The 23,457-nt window shown below is 40.5% G+C and overlaps 1 protein-coding gene across 5 annotated transcripts in view; it reads left to right on the top strand.

Annotated features, from left to right (window-relative positions):
- The window catches only part of POU1F1 (POU class 1 homeobox 1), a 218,574-nt gene that overhangs the window by 17,128 nt on the left and 177,989 nt on the right, over positions 1-23,457 (top strand). For 3 of the 5 annotated variants that reach the window (XM_083846828.1, XM_083846827.1, XM_083846823.1), the window contains one exon: positions 16,339-16,390. The exons of the other annotated variants lie outside the window; for them this stretch is intronic. In XM_083846828.1, the coding sequence (XP_083702954.1) occupies positions 16,339-16,390 (52 nt within the window). Of the gene's footprint in view, positions 1-16,338; positions 16,391-23,457 lie in introns of those variants that run through there. 5 annotated transcript variants of the gene reach the window in all.

The raw sequence follows: 23,457 nt of genomic DNA, 5'->3' as shown, positions 1-23,457 counted from the left end.
TACAGAAGCTGCCGAGCAGGCTCTTGCTGAAGGCAAGTGGCTCTTGCTTCCTAGCACAGACAGTCTGGTGTACAGAGAGACTATGCTTACCCCTTTTCTCTCTCCCTCAGAGGGAGAAGAAGCTGTCTCTAAGACCTGCTTGCTGTCAGCAAGCCTGTCGTCTCACACAGCACCTAAGGCAGACTAGCCGGTTGTTCGTTCTGTGGTTTACTATGCTACGTGTTGCCCAACTTTCTTGTTGTATTGGTTTGGCTCTACGTTAGTCTAAACTTTTCTTAGTGCTGCTCAATGAAAAGATGAGAAGTCATCTTCTAAGTGATTATTCATTCTGTCGTGTGAGAAGTGAGATGGCATGTGCCAGCGGGAGAAAGCCCTGTCTTGCTCCAATAAAGAGTGGGGGTCATGCTGGCAAAGTCCTGTCCTACAGCCCTTGCTCAGAGACTGCCTTGAGACTCTGCCTGACTCCTGTCTTGCCTTGGCAGGCAATTTGTTTACAAGTGGTTTCAAAATCTGTAATGACTTGAAGGAAATTTGTGTTTGCAACTCCTAAGTCAGAGGCTTATGCAATGTGTCTCAGGCTTCTCTTCTGCTTTGTCACATAGAATGTCTCTTGTGAGTAAAGTATGTAGTACGTTGGAGTGTTTTAATTATCAATTAGCAGACTTAATGAAAGTATATCTTGCCTCCTAGTAGTAGTTATAGACATAGGGGAAAAATGAGTTAATATTTTAGTTGAGAATGTAGGAGATACTAGCTACTAGTTTTCATATCTTGACATCCCCCCTTCAGGGATTTACTAATCCTGTAAGTAAATCTATGGTTAATATATTTAAGATGTAAAACAAGATATCTGTCTTGCCCAGAATTCAGAAACAAGTCTTTGCTGCAGGGTCTACTTTGCAGCAAGCTGATGTGCTCTGGAACATAACTCACTGAGGGGAGAAAAAATTTTGGTAAGGCTGGTGGAGAATCTACATTCAGAGAACAAGAGCAGAAGTGGAGTTTATTGATCCAGGTCATAATGACAGAGTGCAGCCTGATAAGTATGTTGTCTTATGAAGAAAGGGCTAAAGTTGCCAGCAGAAGTCCATGCTGTATTCCACAGAGTGACTGCATAAGTAGGAGCAGGAGTTTAGCTGATTATCTATGTGGCTGTTGGTGGTTCTCACCTCACATCAACATGCAGCATGTTTGCATCCCAAGACTGTCTGTATAAATTTTGCCTATAACTAAGTGAGCTCATGCGTCACTCTTCTAAGTACTAGGTCATATTTCATTGACTATTTGATATGGTCAGCTCCTAACTGGAAAACAAAGGTTTCAAATGCTTTTGTTTAAAAACAGAATGCAGTATTTTGACCAGAAGACAGCAGCCTAGTGACTGAACTGCAGTATAATTGTATCTCTTGTAATGCAGAATGTGGCAGCCTAGTGACTGAACTGCAGTATAATTGTATCTCTTGTAATGCAGAATGTGGCAGCTATTCTGATACTCTGGTAACCTCAGAGCTGCAAGGTGGCAGGGAAGAAGGGTAAAGAGATGACCCCGTGCAAGGAGTCTGATGAAAGAGTCTGACCTCAAGGACAGTTCTGAGAGCACTATGGGCAGTGACCCATATGAAACAAAGTACTTTTGGCCTGGGCTAGAAACCTGCTCTATCCTGAATTGTAACTTTTCTGATAGCATGCTATGTTTTTTTCTCCCTTATATCTTTTCAGTTTTCTTTTATTTTGCTCCCCGCAAAGCTCTTGAAGAGATAGAACAGTCAGAAAGATTTGACAAGGTGGGACAACTGCTAAAATACAATGATCTTGATTTTTATAATAGCTTTATGAGCCACATCTATTGTCTTTTTAAAGAAAGTAGAAAGTTTTGCTCTTTGTTAAATGATGAAACATGATTTTCACCATTTAGGCAATCTGCATAAGGAAAATCTGGTCCATGAGTTCATCTTGTATTTTTAGTTTTCATCAATTTTGGTAGCTATTGTGCTTGTTTATGTTATGCATGGATACTGTGCTGTCACTTGTTATATGATCCTTTTCGAGTTGCTTGGTTTAGTGCTGTATTGCTAGGTCTACGTATAATCTTAAAACTATAGCTGTCATTATAGAAAGTGAAAGCTATAAACGAGGCTTTGACTTTTTCCTTTTTTTTTAAACTCAGCTGATGGCAATACCATTATATTTCAACAGTAATCTTGCTATGAACCTCTGCAGTCATCAGAGGTAGTGCAAGCTTCTTGGAAGATGTGCTTTTAATCTGAATTTGAAAAGATTGTAAGGATTAATATAGCTGAACTTGAAAATAATGGCATCCTGACAATATTGGCGTAAAATATTTTTTTTAGAAGTCCAAATTTGTCATTGTAAGGTCAACAGCTTCATTTAATTTATTTCATTAGCATAACAGCTTAAATATCAATCTTTCCATTATTGCTGTATTTTGTAGTGTTTTGTCAGGCAGTTAATTTAAAGACAACCTTCATGCAATTTGTATTTGATGGATACATAAGAGCCTGCATGATTGCAGGTGGTTTGATTTGTGCTTTTACAGAACTTCCAGTAGCTTGAAATGCAATTATTGAATTTCTTAAAGACATACATCTGTGAAATTCAGATAATTTTTTGCTTGTTAGGCAGAGATGGACTATTATAAAAGTACTTGAACCTAGCAACGCTCTCTGCATTCTTATTTTACCATGAAATCATTGAATCAAGTTCATCTTCAGTATCTTTGTATCTACAAATTACCTTTATTCTACTCAGGAAGTTGGTCAGGTTGTCTTCTTAAGGAAGGGATAAGTTGCTTTCTCTGTCCTACCCACTCCCTAACTCCATGAAAAAAAAAAATGGTGTGGGGGGAAGATTGGAAAGGAAGACTGGCTATAATAGCTAATATACTTCATTAAGAAGAAAGGACTTTGGGCTTTGTGTATGTTTTCTGATTACCACTGGGAATATTGCTGCTGGGAGGAAAACATCTTGGCTGGAAGAGAAACTATGTCTAATAAACTTGGAGCTGTCTTTTTTTTTTAATTATAAATAAATTGTTGTATGAGCTAAATTAAGAGGAAAATAACAAGACATTCCTTAGCTAAAAGCATGGTGTTTTTTAACCTCTAACCCAAAGATACTATAAGTGCCTTAACTCGCCATCACTCTTTGCACTGCAATCCAAGGGGGATAGCATGGGGCTCCAAATCACCTGCATGTTGCAAGAGGTGGAAAATTTGTACAAACCATCAGGAAAAAGGAGAAATGCCTTCCAGTGACTGCAGGCTATGCTAGAAATCTTGGACATGGTATATTGAGGATTTGCTTCAGTTTCAAGTGCTGTGGGAACAACATATCATACTTGCTTTGTTGCCCTTCCCAGAGTATGTCCCTACTATCTGTTTGGCTGAACTTCTAGACTAGCCTTTAGAGAAAGCTTAAATACACTTGATTTTTTGAAAATTGTTCTGTATTATTTTATTAATCTTTGTTACACTGAAACCAATAGTTTTCAATATATTTTAAAAACATTTTTTTAATGTTTAAGAAAAAAGGGATTGGGGGAGCAATAATATCTGCCTGTTAACTGCTATGATATTAGTCACTTTTCCTATGTAGTATTTGCAGCTTTGTTATTTGAAGTTAAGAAGGGAAAGAGATGAATTAGTCCATGTTGAGGGGGAACTATGGAAGGAAGAAGGCTTTTTTTTTTTTAAATTTATTTCTTTGCACCTTAAAGACAGATGCTGGTCAGATAAATGATCTTTCAAGATTAAAAATATCTTTCAACATAAATTAAATCCTGCTTGAAGCATTAGGACTGAGTCATACAATAAGTATCTAAATGTTCTCAGTGATTGAAGCTTTTAGGTATAGATATCCATCTAAGCTAGTTCTACTTTTCAACAGAAAATAGCAAAATAGCTGTTTGCCAGTGTAATGATAAGACGGGTGTCACATAAAAAGAGATGGTCATAAAAGGGAGGGTGAGCATGAAGCAAGGAACATGTTGATTGTTCCTTAAGATGAAGTGTTTATTGCTGAAATGGTGATTCTTCAGATACCATAGCACATGTGGTGTAACTTTTACTGTTATGCTGGCTGTTATCATGTAGCAATGTCTGAATAGTGCTATAGGAAGATTATTGTTGTAGGCTATAATAGGACTTGCTTCCAGAAACAAGATCTAGATCACTTCAGTGGTGATTGCAGTATTTCTAGCTTGGTGAATACATCCAGAACAAACAGCTGTTGATACACTGCTTGTGAGTTAGGATCATGTGTTCTTGGAAAACTCCTGCTACAAAACAAGACTTTGCTTTTATTGAACGGAGCTAAGGAAACAGATAAAAACACTCCAGGATAAAGTGGGTAATCATTTTACTGAGTAAATCACCTAGATGAATATTTCAGTGCTTCCAGTATATTTTCCTGTACCTTCCTGATGTGTAAGATGCAGATTGAAAGTGTCATCTCGATGGGATGTAGAGTTACTATGCTTACAACACTAAGTATGTAATAAAGACTTCGGGTCTAACAAGCAACATCTCTGTCACTGAAATGGGTACTCTGAAAAGTGAAAGGGCTTTCCAAAAGTGAGTGGCCACAAAGTGAGCCCAAAAGCTGTCATTTTGTCATGCAGTTCTCCACTGAAGGTTTCTTTTTAAGGTGCTGAAACTGATGTTGCAAATTCTGCCTTAACTTCTTTCAGACTTTAGAAGAAATTAAAGTGTGATGTATGTAGTCTGCAGTCAGCCAGCGGTTGTGCATTAGTAGCCCACGGGATCCTTATTGTTGGCTTGAGCTGTTTTGTTATATGGCGCTGTCTTGTCACTTCACAGCTGTTGCATTATATGAGGAGTTTGAGCCACAGGGAATCGTCTTTCAGTATTAAGCCTTTTGCAGAGACAAGCGCAGGACATAATAGCATTCTGTAAGGTTGCAGAGAGCATTTGCGTTAAGACAGTTATAAGTACTAAATTCTTTTCTTTTTGTTGCACTGACTATAGGAATGATTTCCAAATAATAATGAGCCTGCTTTTAAAATCAGCTTTAGAAAGAATTGTCTTTTTCCCTTTTTCTCATGTACATCCTTTTTCTTTGGATGAGGGAAGAGGACGTGTTCTGCACCCTGTTGCCTCTTGTTCTGCCTAGTACTCAGTGGTTGTCTTCTTGCCTTACCCCTCCCTCCCCACAGCAGTCCTTACCTGATTCCGTAGGAAAGCTATCACTTGTTGATTCATCAGCTCCTGTTTTCTGCAAAGATTAAACTTTTTCCCCCTCTTCTTTTCACATCTAATTACTGAGGAGGTCCTCTTCAATTTGTATCAGCTTTTGTGCTCCTTAAAGAAAAAGGAGATTGTCCTCCTACTGAGTTGTCAAAATTCACACCATTTAGAGCTCAGACTAATTCCAAAGGGTAATATAGTCCAGAAAATTCTTTTCTCTATATGCGAATACTCTATTTCATGATACGTAATTACAGTCCATAGATTAAGATTTGAAACTGTTACAATAGCTACCTGCTAGGTTCCTACCTTCTAGGAAAAGCTGATATCAAAGGAGGTGCATGTTTTCATGTTCATTTTATGCCGTGTTAATTGTGTTCTTCATTAAATTCATCAAGTAATCATCTGAAATGATCATTATTTCTTGCTTAGCAAGCTGAGCCACCCTTCTTCTATGGCTAGGCAAACAGATAAATGGTGCTGGCTGTATGTAACTCAAGTAAAATGAAAACTGGTCTGCCATGCCTGGAATCATAACTTAAAGGCAAAATCTTTAGGCAGACCTAAAAGAGGCCCTGTGCTTACCAGGCGCCTCAAGGATATGCATTAGTAATTTCATAAGCCTACTCTCTGGATTCCCAATTCTGCAATTCAATGGTCATTTCTGAGTATACCTAAAATGAGAATGTTTTTTGACTTGATTCTGGAGCAACCTGAAAATATACCTCCTTGTGAGCATCCTGTTGCTTGTCAGCTTTGAGACAGATTTGCTTACCAGACCTGTTAATTGTTGCTGCAGCCTGCACAGTGGCCCTTAGCAGGAGATTTGGATTTGTATGACATTGCAGAAGAGAATACAGTGTGGAAACCCTATGGTACATCCTGTTTTGTTCTTGATGTTGATGATGCCTCTGCAGCCACTAAATCAGTTTTCCCCCATCAGAGTTACCTAGAAGTTAGAAGTCCTGTCTGTCAGATGTCAGGGATCCTTGTAGATTCATCAAAGGCATCCTGATACCTTCTAAGGATGTTTCAGGATACTTTGATATTAATCTTAAAACAGGATGAATTGCCCTCAAGATATATGTACTTTTCTCCTTTTCCTGACTACAGGGAGAGTATAGCTTGAATATCTAGGAGTTATAGAATATCCCGAGTTGGAAGGGACCCATAAGGATCATTGAATTAAACTCCTGGCACCACACAGGTCTACTCAAAAATTTTAGACCATGTGACTAAGTGCACAGTCCAAACGTTTAAACTCTGACAGGCTTGCTGCAGTGACTACTTCCCTGCGGAGCCTGTTCCAGTGTGCAACCACCCTCTCAGTGAAGAACCTCCTCCTGATATCTAGCCTAAACTTCCCCTGCCTCAGCTTGACACTATTCCCGTGGGTCTTATCACTGGTGACTAAGGAGAATAGATTGGTGCCTGCCCCTCCTCTCCCGCTTGTGAGGAAGCTGCAGACTGTGATGAGGTCTCCCATCAGCTTCCTCTTTTCCAGGCTGAGCAGGCCAAGTGACTTCAGCTGCTCCTCATATGTTTTCCCTTCTAGTCTCTTCACGATCTTCGTAGCCATTCTCTGGACACTCCAACAGTTTAATGTCCTTTTTGTACTGTGCTGCCCAGAACTGCACACAGTACTCGAGGTGAGGCTGCACCTGTGCAGAGTAGAGCGGGACAATCACTTCCCTCGACTGACTAGCAATGCCGTGCTTGATGCACCCCAGGATACGGTTGGCCCTCCTGGCTGCCAGGGCATACTGCTGGCTCATATTCAACTTGCTGTCAACCACAACCCCCAGATCCCTCTCTGTGAGGCTGCTCTCCAGCGTCTCGTCGGTCAGTCTGTATGCATAGCCAGGGTTGCCCTGTCCCAGGTGCAGGACCTGGCGCTCGCTCTTGTCAGTGCATCTTGTTATGCATCCAGCATGAAGTCATTCTGTTAATAGGACTGTCAAAAATACTTTTGGCAGGAGAGGACTAAGGTTTTCAGTGTATCAACACATCAGACTATCTTGTTGTCAATACTTTATATTCAGCTAAGTGTTCAAACATTATCTTTTAAAATGGCTGTGACCTGAGTTACTGCTGGGTGAGAGTCATCTTGTTGATTCTTTTGGAGATAATAAATTTGTTGCTAGTAACTTGAGATGATGGAATAAGTTCAAACTCTGTTATGATACTCAAGTACAGATAAGGCAACCACTACTTGCTATTGTCTTGCCTTTGGCTGCAAAGTTGTGAAGTATCTTTCAGGATTTTGACTTCCAGCTGTTGCTTATAAATAAGTGTTACCTGTGAGAATGATCATTAGGTACAAAACCTGGCTCACTGCAGAAATGTAAAGTGCCATCAGGAAGAGTGCTGGAGTACAAACATCTAAAGCATACTGTTTTTTCTTCCTTATTCCCCCAATAGTTTAGAGCAGGTAGACAAACAATGCAGCTGAAAATTAATATTCTCATAATGGCTATTAGTAATTGGTAAAGATTCAAATCAATTATCTTCTATGTGCTTCTTGAATTTTTACCCATTATTAACTGCATTATTTTTTCTGCCTAGACTGGGAGAGAAATGTTGGGGAGGGGCAAGGCTAACAACAAAAGCATAATAAGATGAGATATGCTATACACATTTCAATTACTTTGAATTCCAGCAACTTATGAAGGGCATGGATGTACACTTCTTCAAGGGGAAAAAAGTACATATAGTACTGTGTAGTTCTTTTTGGTTTTCTCTTTGGAGATATATACAGGTGATTTGGGCTAAGGAAATGTTCAATCCAACAATTGGAGACCATGTTGAAGGGGCTGTTCCAAGAACAGCTGTCCTCCTGATCTGCAGGTCCTTCATCTGGCCAGCTAGTGCACCCGTCATATGTTCTCTGCAAGAATTTCTTTTTTGTCCTAATTTCTCTGCTTTGTGATTGAGTGTACAGAGGTTTATGTATCTTTATGATTTTTCAATAGGTGCTATTGAGTTAGAGTGCATATGTTGGAATGATTCAGTCTTCTATGGGACTTTTTGTTTGTTAGAGTTTCTTAAGAAATACAAGCTGGAGTCAAACATGGCAAAGTAGCTTGTTGCATTGTTCTCCTTACGCTTACTTTCATGCTATTTCTAGAATAGCCAGTTGAGGCAGAAATTGAAATAATAACGGGTTTCCAAGGTTTTTTTTCTTTTTTATTGACGGAGAATTAAGGATAGAAAAAGGCATATGTTATAGCGTTGCACTATTCACAATCTGGTGTGGTTGAACTGTGGTTTAGCTTCTGCATGCTACAGAAAGATGATATTTAACTGAAATCTTCCCCCCCCCGCCCCCCCCAAACTATATAGTTTACTCTGTTTCAGTGGAAGTGTCTGTTTTGCTATGGTTTTCATACCCTCCTAACGTTGTTTGGGAACCTTTTTCTAAAATGTTTTGGTCCATTTCAGCTGACATGTAGGTAGTGAGGTCTATTATTTTGAAGTACCAAAACCTGAGCTCATTATTATAGCAGACTTTGGAAAACTGAACACCTTCATTCCAATATGTCCATTCCAGAAACCCAACAATCAGTCCAATGTCTGTTACCCTGATAAAATCTTACAGTTTAGAAGACAGTACAGAGACCCAGTCATTTCTGGGGGTAGTGTTTTTTTTTCTTTCACATTTAATTCCTAGTTAAACATTATTTACACTGATTTTTTTTTTACTCTGCACTCTATTTGTAACCAACCTGATGGGTACAGCTGTGGTAGGAATACAAGCTGCTTTCAGGATTTCTAAACCCTTTTATCTTCTGCATCTGGATGGAAGGAAGGCCTAGTTATATCTTTTTGCTTTGACGTGGGATCCTGGCATAGGGGAAAAACAAGGATTCTGTGAACTGTTGAAATTTTTATGCTTTCATATGTTACCTGTTATGGGTGGAGGGGCTAGCTGCATCCTACTTTATCTCTTTTGCACCCTAGTACGAGGAAAGCTCTCATTTTTTTTAAACCCTTTAATGTCTGCTAGTCAGTTTTACTTGACACAAAACAGCTCAACACTTTCTGCAAGTAGTCTTTGATAGTCCTCTTTATTTTTCATTTTTTTATTTTTTTTTTTTTTATTGTGAAATTATCTTCCAGCCATTCTTCTCAGAAGAAAAACAACAAAAGTTTCTCCTGGATTCTCTGTGTACTATTGCTGTCCTCCTTCACATCTTCTCACCCTTGGTATTCTAGGACCAATGTTTCCTCTTGTCATACTAAAGAGCTACGTGTTCTGGGTGGGTTCTTGTAATGTCTTCCATGTCAGATGTTATTCCTATTAACCAGCTTTATTTTGGCTTGATTTTTGTGAACTAATCTCAATAGGCGAACTGTTGAACCAAGCTACTGAGTTAGCATCTTCTTTCTTGCTTTCTGACAACTTGGTGTTTGTGCTGGCAGAGCCTAGCAGTAATGGTTCCTGGATTAGTCTGATTTTATTGTTTCAAGAATTTGGTTTTGGCCTTCCTTTCCATGGGAACTTACTTTCTCCAAAGAGAAGAAAAAGCAATTAGAATCTGCTGATTTTGTTCAATTTGAGTAGGTGATCTTATTGTGCTTCCCTCCCAAACTACGTTTTCTGTATAGAATGATATTGTGGTCTAACGCGTGTTTCTTTTTTTTTCTCCCCCTCTTAATCCCAATTTCAGCTACTGGACTTAGTTTTTGTTAGCTCATAGAAAAGTCCCAGTGGGACCATACAAAATATATTTGGGAGGGCCTGCCATTAAGAGCAATAAAGAGTAGTTGATTCAATAAATAGTATTTTAGGTTGCAAGCATTTAAAAATTGTACTAGGTGTTTTGGATTTGTGCACAGAGGATCAACAGCCCTATTCACAAAATCTGGAATCTGATATAAGCTTGATTTGCCAGAGAGCTGGAAGAGCTGAGGACCTCGGCTCTTTCCTTATTCATAGGAGACTGTAAATTCAAAAGGATATTATGGATATTAATCCATATCAAGTGTAGCAGTCACTAAACACAACTATTTTTGTATTATCAAATGGGCTAATATGTTGTTTGTTCTAACCAACTTTTCTACCACCTTCAATGAAAAAGTAATGCTGGCATCTAAACAAGCAAAGATGCTTATCTAGGTATCTATCAGGCTATTCTGGTTAACCTCCAAGTAGATATGGGGAAATAGCTAAAAGTCTGGGATTTCTCAAGATCCAACAGTGTCATTGTTTTCATGATAAGCAAGTAGCTATGATTTGGGATTTAAAACACCACTAAACTTTCTGTATTACTTTTTCAAGAAGTCTTATTCTTCCTATCTGTAGAGATTAACGTAGCATCAACTAAAACACTAGAGAGCTGTGCTTCTGTAGGCAGATACCAGCAGCTCTGTGGAAATCCATTTGAGAAACAACTGCTCAGTATTTTACCTGTCAATGCATTCTGGGTGTTCCTGAGACAAGGATACCTTTTTTGATGTCTCCAAGCAGGCTTCATTTTGTTTGCTTCACAGAAGCTTGATTTGCTCTCCTTCCCTCACTTCCTGATGGAGTTAGTATTTTTAATGTGTGTTCAGGATGTTCAGACTGAAGCTCAATCAAGAACCTGGGCCTGTATATGTTTTGGTGAGAACACTTCTCTTAATCCAGTGATTTTGAATGTTGCTTCTCTCTGTAGATGGTGTTTGTCACAGCATTTCTGATGTTTCCTTGCAGCTGTGTTATATTTCAGCTAATTAAGTTACTCTAAGGTTTATTTTTCTTTTTACTCTATGAATTTCCTTCCAAACTGGAACCTTTTGGAGAGAACAGTGTTTTAGTTGTCCCCCAAACATTTTCAATAATGTTCTTGGAAAGCTTCTATCATGTGGAAAGAGGAAGGGTTTTGTAGTGAAACAAGTTTCTTGTAAAACAGCAGACCTCAAATTTCCATACTTTTGGGTAAGTGACTGAGCTACTTGTTGTCCCCCCTTGAAAAAAAATGAAATAATAGTTCAGGCAAACACTGCAGATGATAGCCAGTATGTCTTGGTTGGTGTGCTGTACTATCAGGTATTTTGTAATAGGCACCTCTCAGTTTCTCTGGTTTTCTCCTCCCTTCTGTGCTACCTCATACAAACAAATATTTCTTGGGCCAGTGAGAAGCCTTGCAGACTTGTCTGGAGTGTTTATGTATCTGTCTGCTGGCTTGAAGATTAATTCTTTAAGAGCAAGAGTATGCACTAGTTTATGCATCCAAGCTTCCATTTTTATCATCATCTGGGACTTTTTTTTTCCCCTCACAGCTATCTGTTTTTCAGCCTCTCTCCTAGAATAAGACTAGCTAGGAAAATCAACTGAATCTATCCAGTTGTCTTGCTTTTACCAAGAAATTGAATTTCAATGAAGCCCCAGGGAGAGATTCTTGTACAGCTCTAGATTATCCTTGTTTATCCTGATGTGTTTGTTCATTGCTTTTTCTTTAGGTGCAAAGAGGACTTGCTCTTTACATGAATTGAGTTAAAACATCCTTCAGCACCAAGGTCACAAAAAAGAATTGGAGATATTGAGAGACTCAGTAAACTAGGAGGAATTGTCAGTATAAATACTAAGCTGGATTAATTGATGACCGAAAATATATGAAACTTTGCCCTTCATCTGAGTGATGGCTGCTATGGGTAAACATTACTTTAAGAAACTACTTCTTATGATGTAGTCCAGAGAAATGAAGCAACAATGAATTGTTTGTAGAGTTGTTTTTTTTGTCAATTAATGTTCACTATAAGGGGGATGGAAGAGTTAATAAGCCTTTCTGGCAGAAACTAACAATCTATAACACAGATGAACCATGGATTGTGTTGTCTGAGAAATGTAAACCCAATGATGCTTTCACAAGAATCCAGAAAACAATTGCAAAAGAGAGCCTATGTTCAATCAGAAGTCTTCTTGCTTGTTGTAGTTTGTTGTTGCTTGTCATGGTGTACGGTGAAATGTTGAATATGGTGCTGTTTATAGTTGTTTAGTAGTCTTTCTTATAAAGTTGCCTAAGGATTTACGTAATGTAATCACAATAGGCAGGCTGCTAATCTTCTTGCAAGGTAACTGTAGCCTTACATATTCAGGACAGGGTTAACTGGTTTTAATAGCCCAACTGCAGAAGTTAACTTATCTCTGCATGTAGCATTCAAATAAGCTTTTGTTTTGGTAAGGTCTTAGAATTACACCAATGTTTTTCTGTTTTTAATTTCTATATCTAAACTATTTGTACACCTCTGAATCTAAGGCTTCTCTGTCTCCTGGTAAGTCAAACTCAAGTTTGAAAAAAGATTTTTCAAACATTTTATGGACCTCTCTGAGATATTTTAAACCTCCACTGTTTTAAACAACTGTCCTGGATTTTTTTCATTGTCTTAAGAGGCTTTTTTTTTTCTTTCAGAAGTAGTATTTGAATTTTTTCCTCCCCCTATTAATGTTTTCAAACGACCTTTAGTAAAGCATGGAATATATTTGTATTCTGCATTCTGACAGTTCTGCAATCAAAGCATACGCAGAATTTCCCTAAAAGAAAACATGTTTCCTACTGGCTCTTACATCTGGTTTATTACCTTTTGGTAACTATAGCATTTTACGTCTACCCTATCTTTTCTCTTTTTTTTCAACCCAAACATTTTCATGCAAATGTCTAAATTCTTGAGTCATCTTGTGGAAGTGTTTTCTTGCCTTAGTTTTTTGATGTATTTTTTTTAACACCCTTACTGAGTTCTTGCTTTGCGTTAGTATGTGTAGCTTGTCCTCACACTGTTATTACTAGACAGCTGGAATGTGCTACTCTGAAAAATGAATTTTCTTGAGGAGATGTAGCTTGGATTTGGAGAGGCAAACTTCTTATTTTTGCTTCTGATCATGCTGCCAAGTAGTAAAATACTGTGATTGCTATGAAGAGTATTCAGTTGTCACCTTGATTCGTGTTGAATTGTTCCCTATTTTACAGACAGCTTGACTGGTTCTAGTAGTGTGGTTATTTACTGCCTGTTTCTACAACTGGATGTCATTTGAAGATGAGCTAATGGATGCATAGGAAGTGATTAAGGACTACTCAAAGGAAGCTCCATCCAGGGGCTGAGTTTGCAGTAGCAAATATTGGGAGAGGGACTTTGAGCATTGAGAAAGATATATAGAAATCCTTGGATCTGCATAAATGATTTCTTCTGCCTTCAGTCTGAGCTGAGGAACTTTGTAATGCTTTATTCTAAAGAATGCCACTACATGTTCCTTGAGAAGCTGCAGGCATGAATGTGGTGTTACCAACTTGAGTTCTGCTGTTCAGTCCTACTTCGTGTCTGCCCTCTGCTTATCGTTCTCTGAGATGTGTCAAAGAAACATGCCAATGAAACTGTTGGTGGGTTGGTCCTGAAGGAGTGTGAGAAGAGTAGGCTATGAGGGAGAGACTGCTTAAGACACACCAAAGAAAATACTGGCTCCAGTTGCAGATAGTGTTTAAGCTAGAGTTTTTTCAGCTCTGAGGCATCCTGATTTGCTGCTTAATACTGATGTGCTATATTAAGGAGTTTTGCAGGGACCTGGCAAAACAAGGCGACTGTTAACATGTGGTAAGTCAAACTGATTGCTGATGTATGCAAGTTAATGTACAGCAGAAGGAACAATGTGAGTTGTTTACATACTGCTCTGATAGCTTCAGACTTAACTGCAGCCCATAAATAAATAAAAATAGAAAAAGATTTGGTTTGTTAAGAACCAAAAATTACTAACAGGTTGTGGAAAGAACAGAGGAAATAATACTTAATGTCAGTCACCCTTGCTGTGGTGTGTGCAGCCATCTGGAAAACTGTGCACTTTTAGCCTGCCTGCTGCTGACAAGAGGGTAGAGATGGAGGTGGAAGAAGCAAAAAATAATTAATGGTATGGAAAAATCCTGCAAGGAGGAGGCATGCAAAGACTGAGAGCACTCTCACGGAGGCAAAAATGAATAGAAAGAATAAGTGAAGAAAGATTCCAAATGGGTTGAGTTGAAATACTGGGCAAGAGAAAGACCGTTAATACTTCTTTCATGACTACAGATCAAACCTCATAGTTGTGTGGATAGTAATTGTAAGGGTTTTTTTTTCATTTTCTGCCATATTATAGGAAGGTATAAGGATCGTATCTGAGGCAAGAGATGAGGACAACTGGAGGAGGAGCATGAATTATACGTGAAGTAAAATGTGTAAAAAGAATCAGCAAAGTTGAAAATGCAATAATAAATCTGGGAGCACAAGTGCAGGCAAGGGCCATAGATGAGACACAGCATTCTTGTGTGCTGGGGAATCATGGGCTGGCACAATTTTAGTGACTTTGAAACATCTGAGAATTGTACCTGGTGTTCATTGGCATCAAAAATATTATCCGTGGGAGGTGCTGTTCAGCATGGTCGATGTCATTACAAGATGATGAAGGCTGTTCGTACAGATAAGTGAGAAGTTATGGAAAGGGTCGGCCAAAAAGTACTTTAAGACTTATTGACCTTTACTTTGGTTTGAAGACTGGGAGGATGCATGCATCTTATTTTTTTGGAGACAATATGCCAGTGACTTTAGGAAGGTATAATATTCAGTTTTAAATAAGGAAGTCAGTGTTTTATATTAGAGAATATAAGGCTTTGAAAAGTTTTGAATGCAGTGACTGAAATTACACTTTTTTCTTTTGTTTTGGTTTGTATGAATTTGAGAATGTTTTTGTTTGGGGTAAAAAGAACACTGTATATCAGTTTTTCTCTTTGTTTCAGATATTGACAAAGACCTTAGTAGCATTTGTGTTTACAGTAGCCAGACAGTATACCAAAGAGTCAATCAACCAAATTATTTGGTTATTATCTCATTATTATTATTATTATTATTATATAAATTATCTCATTGGGAGGTGAGTGGCTGGAAAGCTGCCTGGCGGAGAAGGACCTGGGAGTATTGGTTGATAGTTGGCTGAATATGAGCCAGCAGTGTGCTCAGGTGGCCAAGAAGGCCAACAGCATCCTGGCCTGTATAAGAAGCAGTGTGGCCAGCAGGTCTAGGGAAGTGATTGTCCCCCTGTACTTGGCTCTGGTGAGGCTGCACCTCGAGTACTGTGTTCAGTTTTGGGCCCCTTGCTACAAGAGGGACATGGAGGTGCTCGAGAGAGTCCAGAGAAGGGCGACGAAGCTGGTGAGGGGTCTGGAGAACAAGTCTTACGAGGAGCGGCTGAGGGAGCTGGGATTGTTCAGCCTGGAGAAGAGGAGGCTCAGGGGCGACCTTATCGCTCTCTCTAGGTACCTTAAAGGAGGCTGTAGCGAGGTGGGGGTTGGTCTATTCTCTCACGTGCCTGGTGACAGGACGAGGGGAATGGGCTGAAGTTGTGCTAGGGGAGTTTTAGGTCGGATGTTAGGAAGAACTTCTTTACTGAAAGGGTTGTTAGGCATTGGAATGGGCTGCTGTCCTGGTTCCAGTTAGGACAGAGTTAATTTTCCCTCATAGTAGCTGGTAGGGTGCTATGTTTTGGATTAGGATGAGAAGAGCGCTGATAACATGCTGATGTTTTAATTGTTGCAGAGCAGTGTTTACACCAGGCCAAGGACTTTTCGGCTTCTTGCTCTGTCCTGCCAGCGAGCAGGCTGGGGGTGCAGCAGGAGCTGGGAGGGAACAGACCCAGGACAGCTGACCCAAACTGGCCAAAGGGGTATTCCATACCATCTGACGTCATGCTAAACAATATATAGGGGTGGCTGGCCGGGGTGGGGGGCCGGGCTGCTCGGGGATAGGCTGGGCATCGGTCAGCGGGTGGTGAGCAATTGCATTGTGCATCACTTGTTTTCTTACACATTATTATTATTAATACTATTATCATTATCACTATTATTACTATTATTGTTATTATTATATTCCTGTCTTAATAAACTGTCTTTATCTCAACTCACCGGCTTCACTTTCCCGTTTCTCTCCCCCATCCCAGAGAGGGAGGGGGGAGGGTGAGCGAACGGCTGTGTGGTGTTTAGCTGCCAGCTGGGTTAAACCACAACAGCCCTTTCAACGTGGGGCACGAACCCACGACCCTGAGATTAAGAGTCTCATGCTCTTTGCGAGAGGTAGCGGGATCGTTGCCCGCATTCTTCTCTCCTCTTCCCTACAGGCCTGTGTCTCAGCCATGAAGATGATCAGAGGGGACCCGTCCAGCACTTCCGGTGAGTCTTCTGCCCTCACTGATGCATTCCTGCCCTAGAAATCCTTGGACATTTCATCCCAGCACTCTAAAGAATCCATCACTGCGGTATGGCCATGGCCTAGATCTGGAAATGAAAAGGCAGCAGTGCAGGAAACCAACACACGGACCATAACATTTGTTGGAATGGTTTGCATTCAAATTGAGCTTGTCAGAAAATTGTTACCTCTGCCAAGGGTGCCCCTGGGCCTGCGGCAATGAAGTACCAGCATAAAAGGCAGCCCAGCTCCCTGCTCTCTCATCCAATTCTCTCGCCTCATCCTCCTTGGGAACCAGGTGCATCTCCAGCCCTAAGACATGTCCTGCTACAACCAGTGCCTGCCATGCCGGCCCTGTGGCCCAACCCCACTGGCCAGCAGCTGCAACAAGCTCAGTCTGCGCATATGATAAGCAATAACATGAACAAGGCTTTGCAGCAGGAGCTGGAGCGGCTGCAGGAGCTGGAGCTGGAGCTAGGTTGCTAGTAGCATCAATTGCAGCTCGATAGGCACAAGCCAGACCCCAGCACGCTACAGTGATTTGTGTCACTTTGGAACTGCCAGAGTCATGACACCTTTTTTTCAAGCATTCTGCCAGCTTTTTAGGATTTTGCAGTTGTTCAGGGGTGAATGTCCAAAACACTGGAGGTGACCACTGCTCTAGAAACCTGCCCATATCCTCCCACACTCCCTGCCACTCGCAACTATCCCGCCTCAAGACAGATCTCCGGATGAGATTCCTGAGTAGTTGTTTAACCCTCCACAAAACCTGAAGCGCATTCAGGAGACATAACAACAAGAGCAGGCTGGTCTGAGTATCCCAAGGATATTCAACATCTCGGAGAACCACCGTAACTAGCTCGGGGGATAAGAGGGTGGTGAAGGAGAAAGGGAGAGTGAACAGGTAGGGAAACATGTCTTCCCCTGTCCCCTTCACAGATTGGCTCCCTAACGAAAACAGGCAATAGGTGTAATTGCTAATAGTTTCCGAGATATGGGTTCCAAAGTATAGAGTCGACGTCAGTGCTGAGTACAAATACCAGGTTAAAGTCGTGACCAGGTATTTCATCATTTCATAAGCCATTGTTACACCGCACAGTACCATAACAATCTTAAACCAGGGCCCGGAAAGGATAAACAGTGCAACAGGGAGCACATACAGAAAGTAATGCACTATAAAACTCAATTTGGAATACAGGTACAGCAGACTGGAGATTAAGGCAATCAACATCGTGACTAGCAACTATTAAGCAGGTCCAATACTTATACCAATTTTAGTTTAACACACTCTGGTCAAATTTGTCAATATCTCAACCCTTCGGGCCCCACGTTGGGCGCCAAAAGGGCTGTTGTGGTTTAACCCGGCCGGCAGCTAAACACCACACAGCCGTTCGCTCACCCTCCCCCCTCCCTCTCTGGGATGGGGGAGAGAAACGGGAAAGTGAAGCCAGTGAGTTGAGATAAAGACAGTTTATTAAGACAGGAATATAATAATAACAATAATAGTAATAATAGTGATAATGATAATAGTATTAACAATAATAATGTGTAAGAAAACAAGTGATGCACAATGCAATTGCTCACCACCCGCTGACCGATGCCCAGCCTATCCCCGAGCAGCCGGCCCCCCACCCCGGCCAGCCACCCCTATATATTGTTTAGCATGACGTCAGATGGTATGGAATACCCCTTTGGCCAGTTTGGGTCAGCTGTCCTGGGTCTGTCCCCTCCCAGCTCCTGCTGCACCCCCAGCCTGCTCGCTGGCAGGACAGAGCGAGAAGCCGAAAAGTCCTTGGCCTGGTGTAAACACTGCTCTGCAACAATTAAAACATCAGCATGTTATCAGCGCTCTTCTCATCCTAATCCAAAACATAGCACCCTACCAGCTACTATGAGGGAAAATTAACTCTGTCCTAACTGGAACCAGGACAGCTGCCCAGGGAGGTGGTTGAGTCACCGTCCCTGGAGGCCTTTAAGAGACGTTTAGAAGTAGAGCTTAGTGATACGGTTTACTGAAGGACTTGTTAGTGTTAGGTCAGGTTGGACTGGGTGATCTTGGAGGTTTCTTCCAACCTAGATGATTCTGTAATTTAATAGCACGTGAACGTTTCTGTGGCATAATAACAGCCAAATAAAATATCTATTTCTATTAAAGATTTTCTTCATGACTATACAAGAAATTTAATTTTTTCATGATTCATAACTGGTTAGGAATTGGTATTCTTAACAATGCAGTGTGGTTAATCGTGCAGCTGTCTGCTCTTCTGGTGTGTATGTAATATGTGGATGATATTATGGAGGTTGCTCCAGAGTACTGAGAAAATGAGATAAGGGTGTATCTTTTGGTGATAAAGTTAACTACCTATATATTAATAACAATTTTATTGTCAATGTCGCTGTATTAATCCATTTCTTTCTTTTACCTATACAATCACAATAACAATCTGTAATACTACAGACACAACTAATACTAAACACACTGACTTCTCATGATGTGAACTGTTGCTAACAAAATACATGGAAGACATTTATCTAGCATAGGCTGTCTTTATACTGCAGCTGAAAGCTGTTTAGGATGAAAAATCCATTTATAATGGGTTACAGCTTATCTGTTCCCTTGCTTGCTTGCAGAGAGCCTGAGTGACCATTAAATGCAAGTTTTTCAGCACTGGTGCTGTCTTCCTTGTGTTCCCCGGTGCTGATTCCCACACAGCAAACATGTTTGGGTACTGTGGGTGTCTGTTGTCCATATCTCTAGTTGAGAAGGCAGGGACTCTGGGCTGCATCACCCCTCGGGAAGGGGCAAGGGTTGGGAGAACCGCCTCTCATGCTCATGGGGCTCCAGCCAGTTGGGCAGTGATGGTGGGCAGACAGGGATGTAGTGAGCATCCTGGGGCACTGGTGTCCCAGCAAGGGTGACTGCCCTGTGTGACAGAAGTCATTGTTGTGGGCCAACTAGCCAGTCTTCTCCAGCACTTTGTGGAGCTCCTGCCAGCAAGAGTGGTGTTCATAGCTTGTGCCCTCCCCCTGTGGAAGGGGGATCACTAAAATGTGGAGGAGTATGTGTTTTTACATCTTCAACTTTAAACTATGAAGCAATAAGATATAGAGACCTTTTTAACCTGTTAGAAAGTAGGCTTTCACTAAAATGTTATTGGTAGAGTTTCTATGCCATAGTAGAGCTGTCTCAGAGGAGCAAAGAAAGTATTTAGTTATGTAATTTACTCCATAAAATGTGTAAGGTGTAATATAACTCTGAGTTGATGAGCATGCTATATATGCTGTGGCTCTACTGAGCTGAACTTGTTTGCTTATGTTGCCTGTGGTAGATGGCTATGGTTCACAGACTTTTTCTAACACATGGACATGCTATAATTTGCCTGCAATGTGTCTTGGTGATTAAGATGCCAAGACTCCTCACAGGAATACAAGCACCAATGCTCCCTTAAAAAATCAGATTTTTTTTTCTTTTCCTTTTTTAATCAAGCCTAACTTGACTTACTACTTCTCAGCAGAAAATAATCAGTGTCTTGGGAAGGAAACGCCAAATGAGATTGCATCTGTCAAGTGGTGTTTCCTCTGGATCAAGTGGAGAAGGAGCTCTAGAGAGATCTTTCACCCTGACATCATTTAGTGTCAAATGTTGTGTATGATGTGGTTCTTGCATGCTTAGTGGCAGTATTTGCTCCATAGATCTTGACTTTTCTGAGGTAATGAGACTGGGGGAAGTAAAATAAGAAGATCAAGTTTAAAAGCCAGAAGGCAGGTACATAGGTTTTTTTTTTTTGTTTTTTTTTTGCTTTGAACAGTTTTGCAAGGCCTGGAGTCTCTGCAGCAGCAGAGTGCATGTGCCTTTAAGTACAGTGAAACATTTTTGTTATGTGTAAATTTAGAGCAGCATTATCTACGAAACTGAACTTTAGAAAAAACCTTTCATGTGAAGGGATGATCTGATTTTTCTGAGAAGCACTGAAAACCCTCAAGTCCTTCTCACGTTAATGCAAGCAGAGGGAGGTACTTGAGCAGCACTGTGGATGGCTGTTCACGAAGCTGCATGATTCCTAGTCACAGGAAACTGCAGATACTAAAAGCTGAAGGAATCCATGGTGACAGGGACGGGGCTGTCAAGGATTATACAATGTAAAACAAAAAACAAGCAACAACAAGAACAACAAAAAAACACCAACAAAAAACAACAGTACCACCTGTTCAGGAGGTCTTTGCACCAAAAGACACTTGTGGCTGTTCTGCAGATGGATGTAAACACGCTGTTTTGTGCTCTTCCCTAAACAACTGCTAATGGCCAGTACCAGCAACAAGCTTGGTTTAATCTGATTTTATATGTATATATCCCCCGTATCAGTAAAAACAAGATAAAATGATATATTTCTCCTATTTCACTGATAACCCATAACAGTTAGTTCTACAGATGTTTGGGTGACACTTTCATGATTGAAAAACTGATACTGGAATCCCAGCATTGCAGTTATCTATTGAGAAATTGTGCCTGTAAACTGTTTAACCTCTTCTAAATGGCTAATTTTCTGGCTCGTCTGGTTTTTTGCATTGCAAGAATTTTTAATCATATCACAATTTACCAAATCACTGTACCAAAAATATTGGTGGGCTGTTTTGTGGTCCATTAAGAGGTACTTTGAATGCTTTCCTCCAAACTCCAGAAGAACTTGAGAAGTTACAGGCCTGACTGATAAATGAGTTTGTGTTAGGGTAGCTGTTCAGAGATTATGAATCCTGTGCAGTGCGTTAATGGCATATGATCAGGAGCTTCTCTAGAAACTGCATTGCACATTGAAATGATTTGGCACTAGGTCTGCAGAGAGTTTTGAAGATGTTTTTATTCCTATTGCACTAAGTGGAGTGTTATTTTTCTTTTTTCCATCTCTTGCTTTCCAGGAGATGTTAGCTATACTGCTCAATTTCACCATTGCTAAGCTTGAATCTCCCCTTCAAACACTAGGGATCACTTTTTTATATTTCTTTTGACAGCCCAAACTGAGCAAGGCTCAATTTGGGGAGGCCAGCCTAGACAAATTCAAGTGATGGATTTTATGAGCTCAGGAAAAAAAAGCAGCAGTAAGAAGAGAAGGCAGAGAAGGGACGCATGAAAAATGGGCTAGAAAGGAGGAGTGGAGGCTGTGTTGATACACTCAGCTTGAGCAGCAGAAGAAGCATCAGGTTCTTATAAGTGTTCATTTGAACAAAATTTTCCTGTCCTGTGGATAAGCAGATGCCTTGGTATGCGCCATCTGTGGGTGTGGTGGCCAGTACAGTAGACCATCTATATATGGGTGACTGATTTAATGTAAGACTAAGTGTGTTACACTCGTGATGCCGCTATATTGTCTGCTGCAACTGCTTGGTGCTTGTCATGAGATCCTGGAAGCACATTTGGCCCAGGGACCCATCCCTGTGCCCTTTCTCTCCCTCCTCTGCCCCTGAATTGGAGTGACTCTCCTTAGGGGAGAGGAGGTGTCCTATTGCTACCCCTCACATAAGCAATGCTGATTATCCTGCTTGACTCTCATTCTGTGGTAGTACCTTTTTCCCTTTCCAATTCCACTCCAGCACATCCCATTTCTGATCCATACTGTTTCATTTACTGCTAAACCAGGATCCTTCAATCTTTGCCTGACAGCCAAGTTTAGATGTTGTTTCCTTGCTCCTCCTTCCCTAGTAGTTTGCTGTACCTCTGTAATGCTTTCTATTGCAGACATTCTTCCCTGTCCCTCTCCTTCCATATTCTCAGCTGTTTTCTTTTCTTCTCTTCTCCAAATGGCTTTTCCCCTTTTCATCACTGCCACGGTTCTATATGTTGGAGATAAGACACCTTCTACCTACTCCCAAAAAGGAGGTGCTTGTGAATTGCTGAGATGTGCCAGGAGGTTGAGGATGCTGGCGAAATGACCATGTAGCTACCGGGGAAACAATAGTTTGACCTAGAAAATACATCAGTCTGTTGGAGCTAGATGAAACAGCACATTGAATTTTATCTGCTTGGTGAAAGCTGAGTAAAGAACAAAGCATTCTTTTTTTCCTTCTCTCTGATGTTTACTATGTTTTTTCTTTTTGTGCTATAGCATTTGAAAAGAAGAGGCTGCTTACTGTAACTCTGTTCAGCATCATGTCACCCTCATTTTCTTGAAACAATGTGCAGTTCTTTGTCTTTGTGCTCCTACACTGGAATCTAATTATTTCCACCTGTGTATTCCTAGTGCAATACAGTAGGTTTTTAAAAGTGTGACTACTGGGTAAAACATGAGACAGGACAATTCAGGATGAAGAATTGCGCTTGAATTTTGATAAGTGCAAAATTACTTCTGAAGTTTAAAAATAAGAAATCAATAAGGGAGAAGAAAACCACAACTTTTGAGGTAAGACTGGTAGTCTTGTCCCCCACTACTAAACAGGCCATCTTCAGAACCTTCTGGCTCAGCTTCAACATCAGGAGGGTTCCTGTGTCTCTCTTCAATGATACTGTTTTGCCCTGGAATATATGAAGCCATCAAAAGAGAAACCTTACCTCCTGAGAACTGTATGTCACTTCAGCTGACTTCATCAGTTTTTACGCCCAAATGAATAATTTCCAGTGAGGAAGACAAAGCTTGCAGGAGCTAGCAACCAGGTTTTGGAGTTCTGCATTCCTGCTAGCTTTTCTGCAGGGTGTTGTGCCACCTTGTTTACATTTTTCTGGCGGACTACCAAAGCACAAAGGGATTTCCCTGTTGCCCCATTTTAATAAAGAAAACTGTTACATTTGTCACTGTGCAAATATGGCACATGAAATTAGTTTACCCATGTAGTCCTTTTTTTTCTTTTGAAAGCCTTACAGATCACCAGTATTAGAAAAGGAAGTTTGATGGGTGGAGCACTTTTTTTTACAGTTCCAGAGAAATTTAATTCCTTTTTGCACGAAATTTCTTATCAGCATTCCATGCTCTTATTTATTTCCTTTCTCTTCCAAAATCTACAGCCATATTTCATGGATGACTGATTTTTGAAGTGTTCCATATCCATTAAATGAAGTTAAAAC

Source organism: Anser anser, assembly GCF_964211835.1.
Source record: "Anser anser genome assembly, chromosome: 1".
In the NCBI taxonomy this organism is placed as follows: Eukaryota; Metazoa; Chordata; class Aves; order Anseriformes; family Anatidae; genus Anser; species Anser anser.
This window is presented reverse-complemented; position numbering and strand designations above follow the sequence as displayed.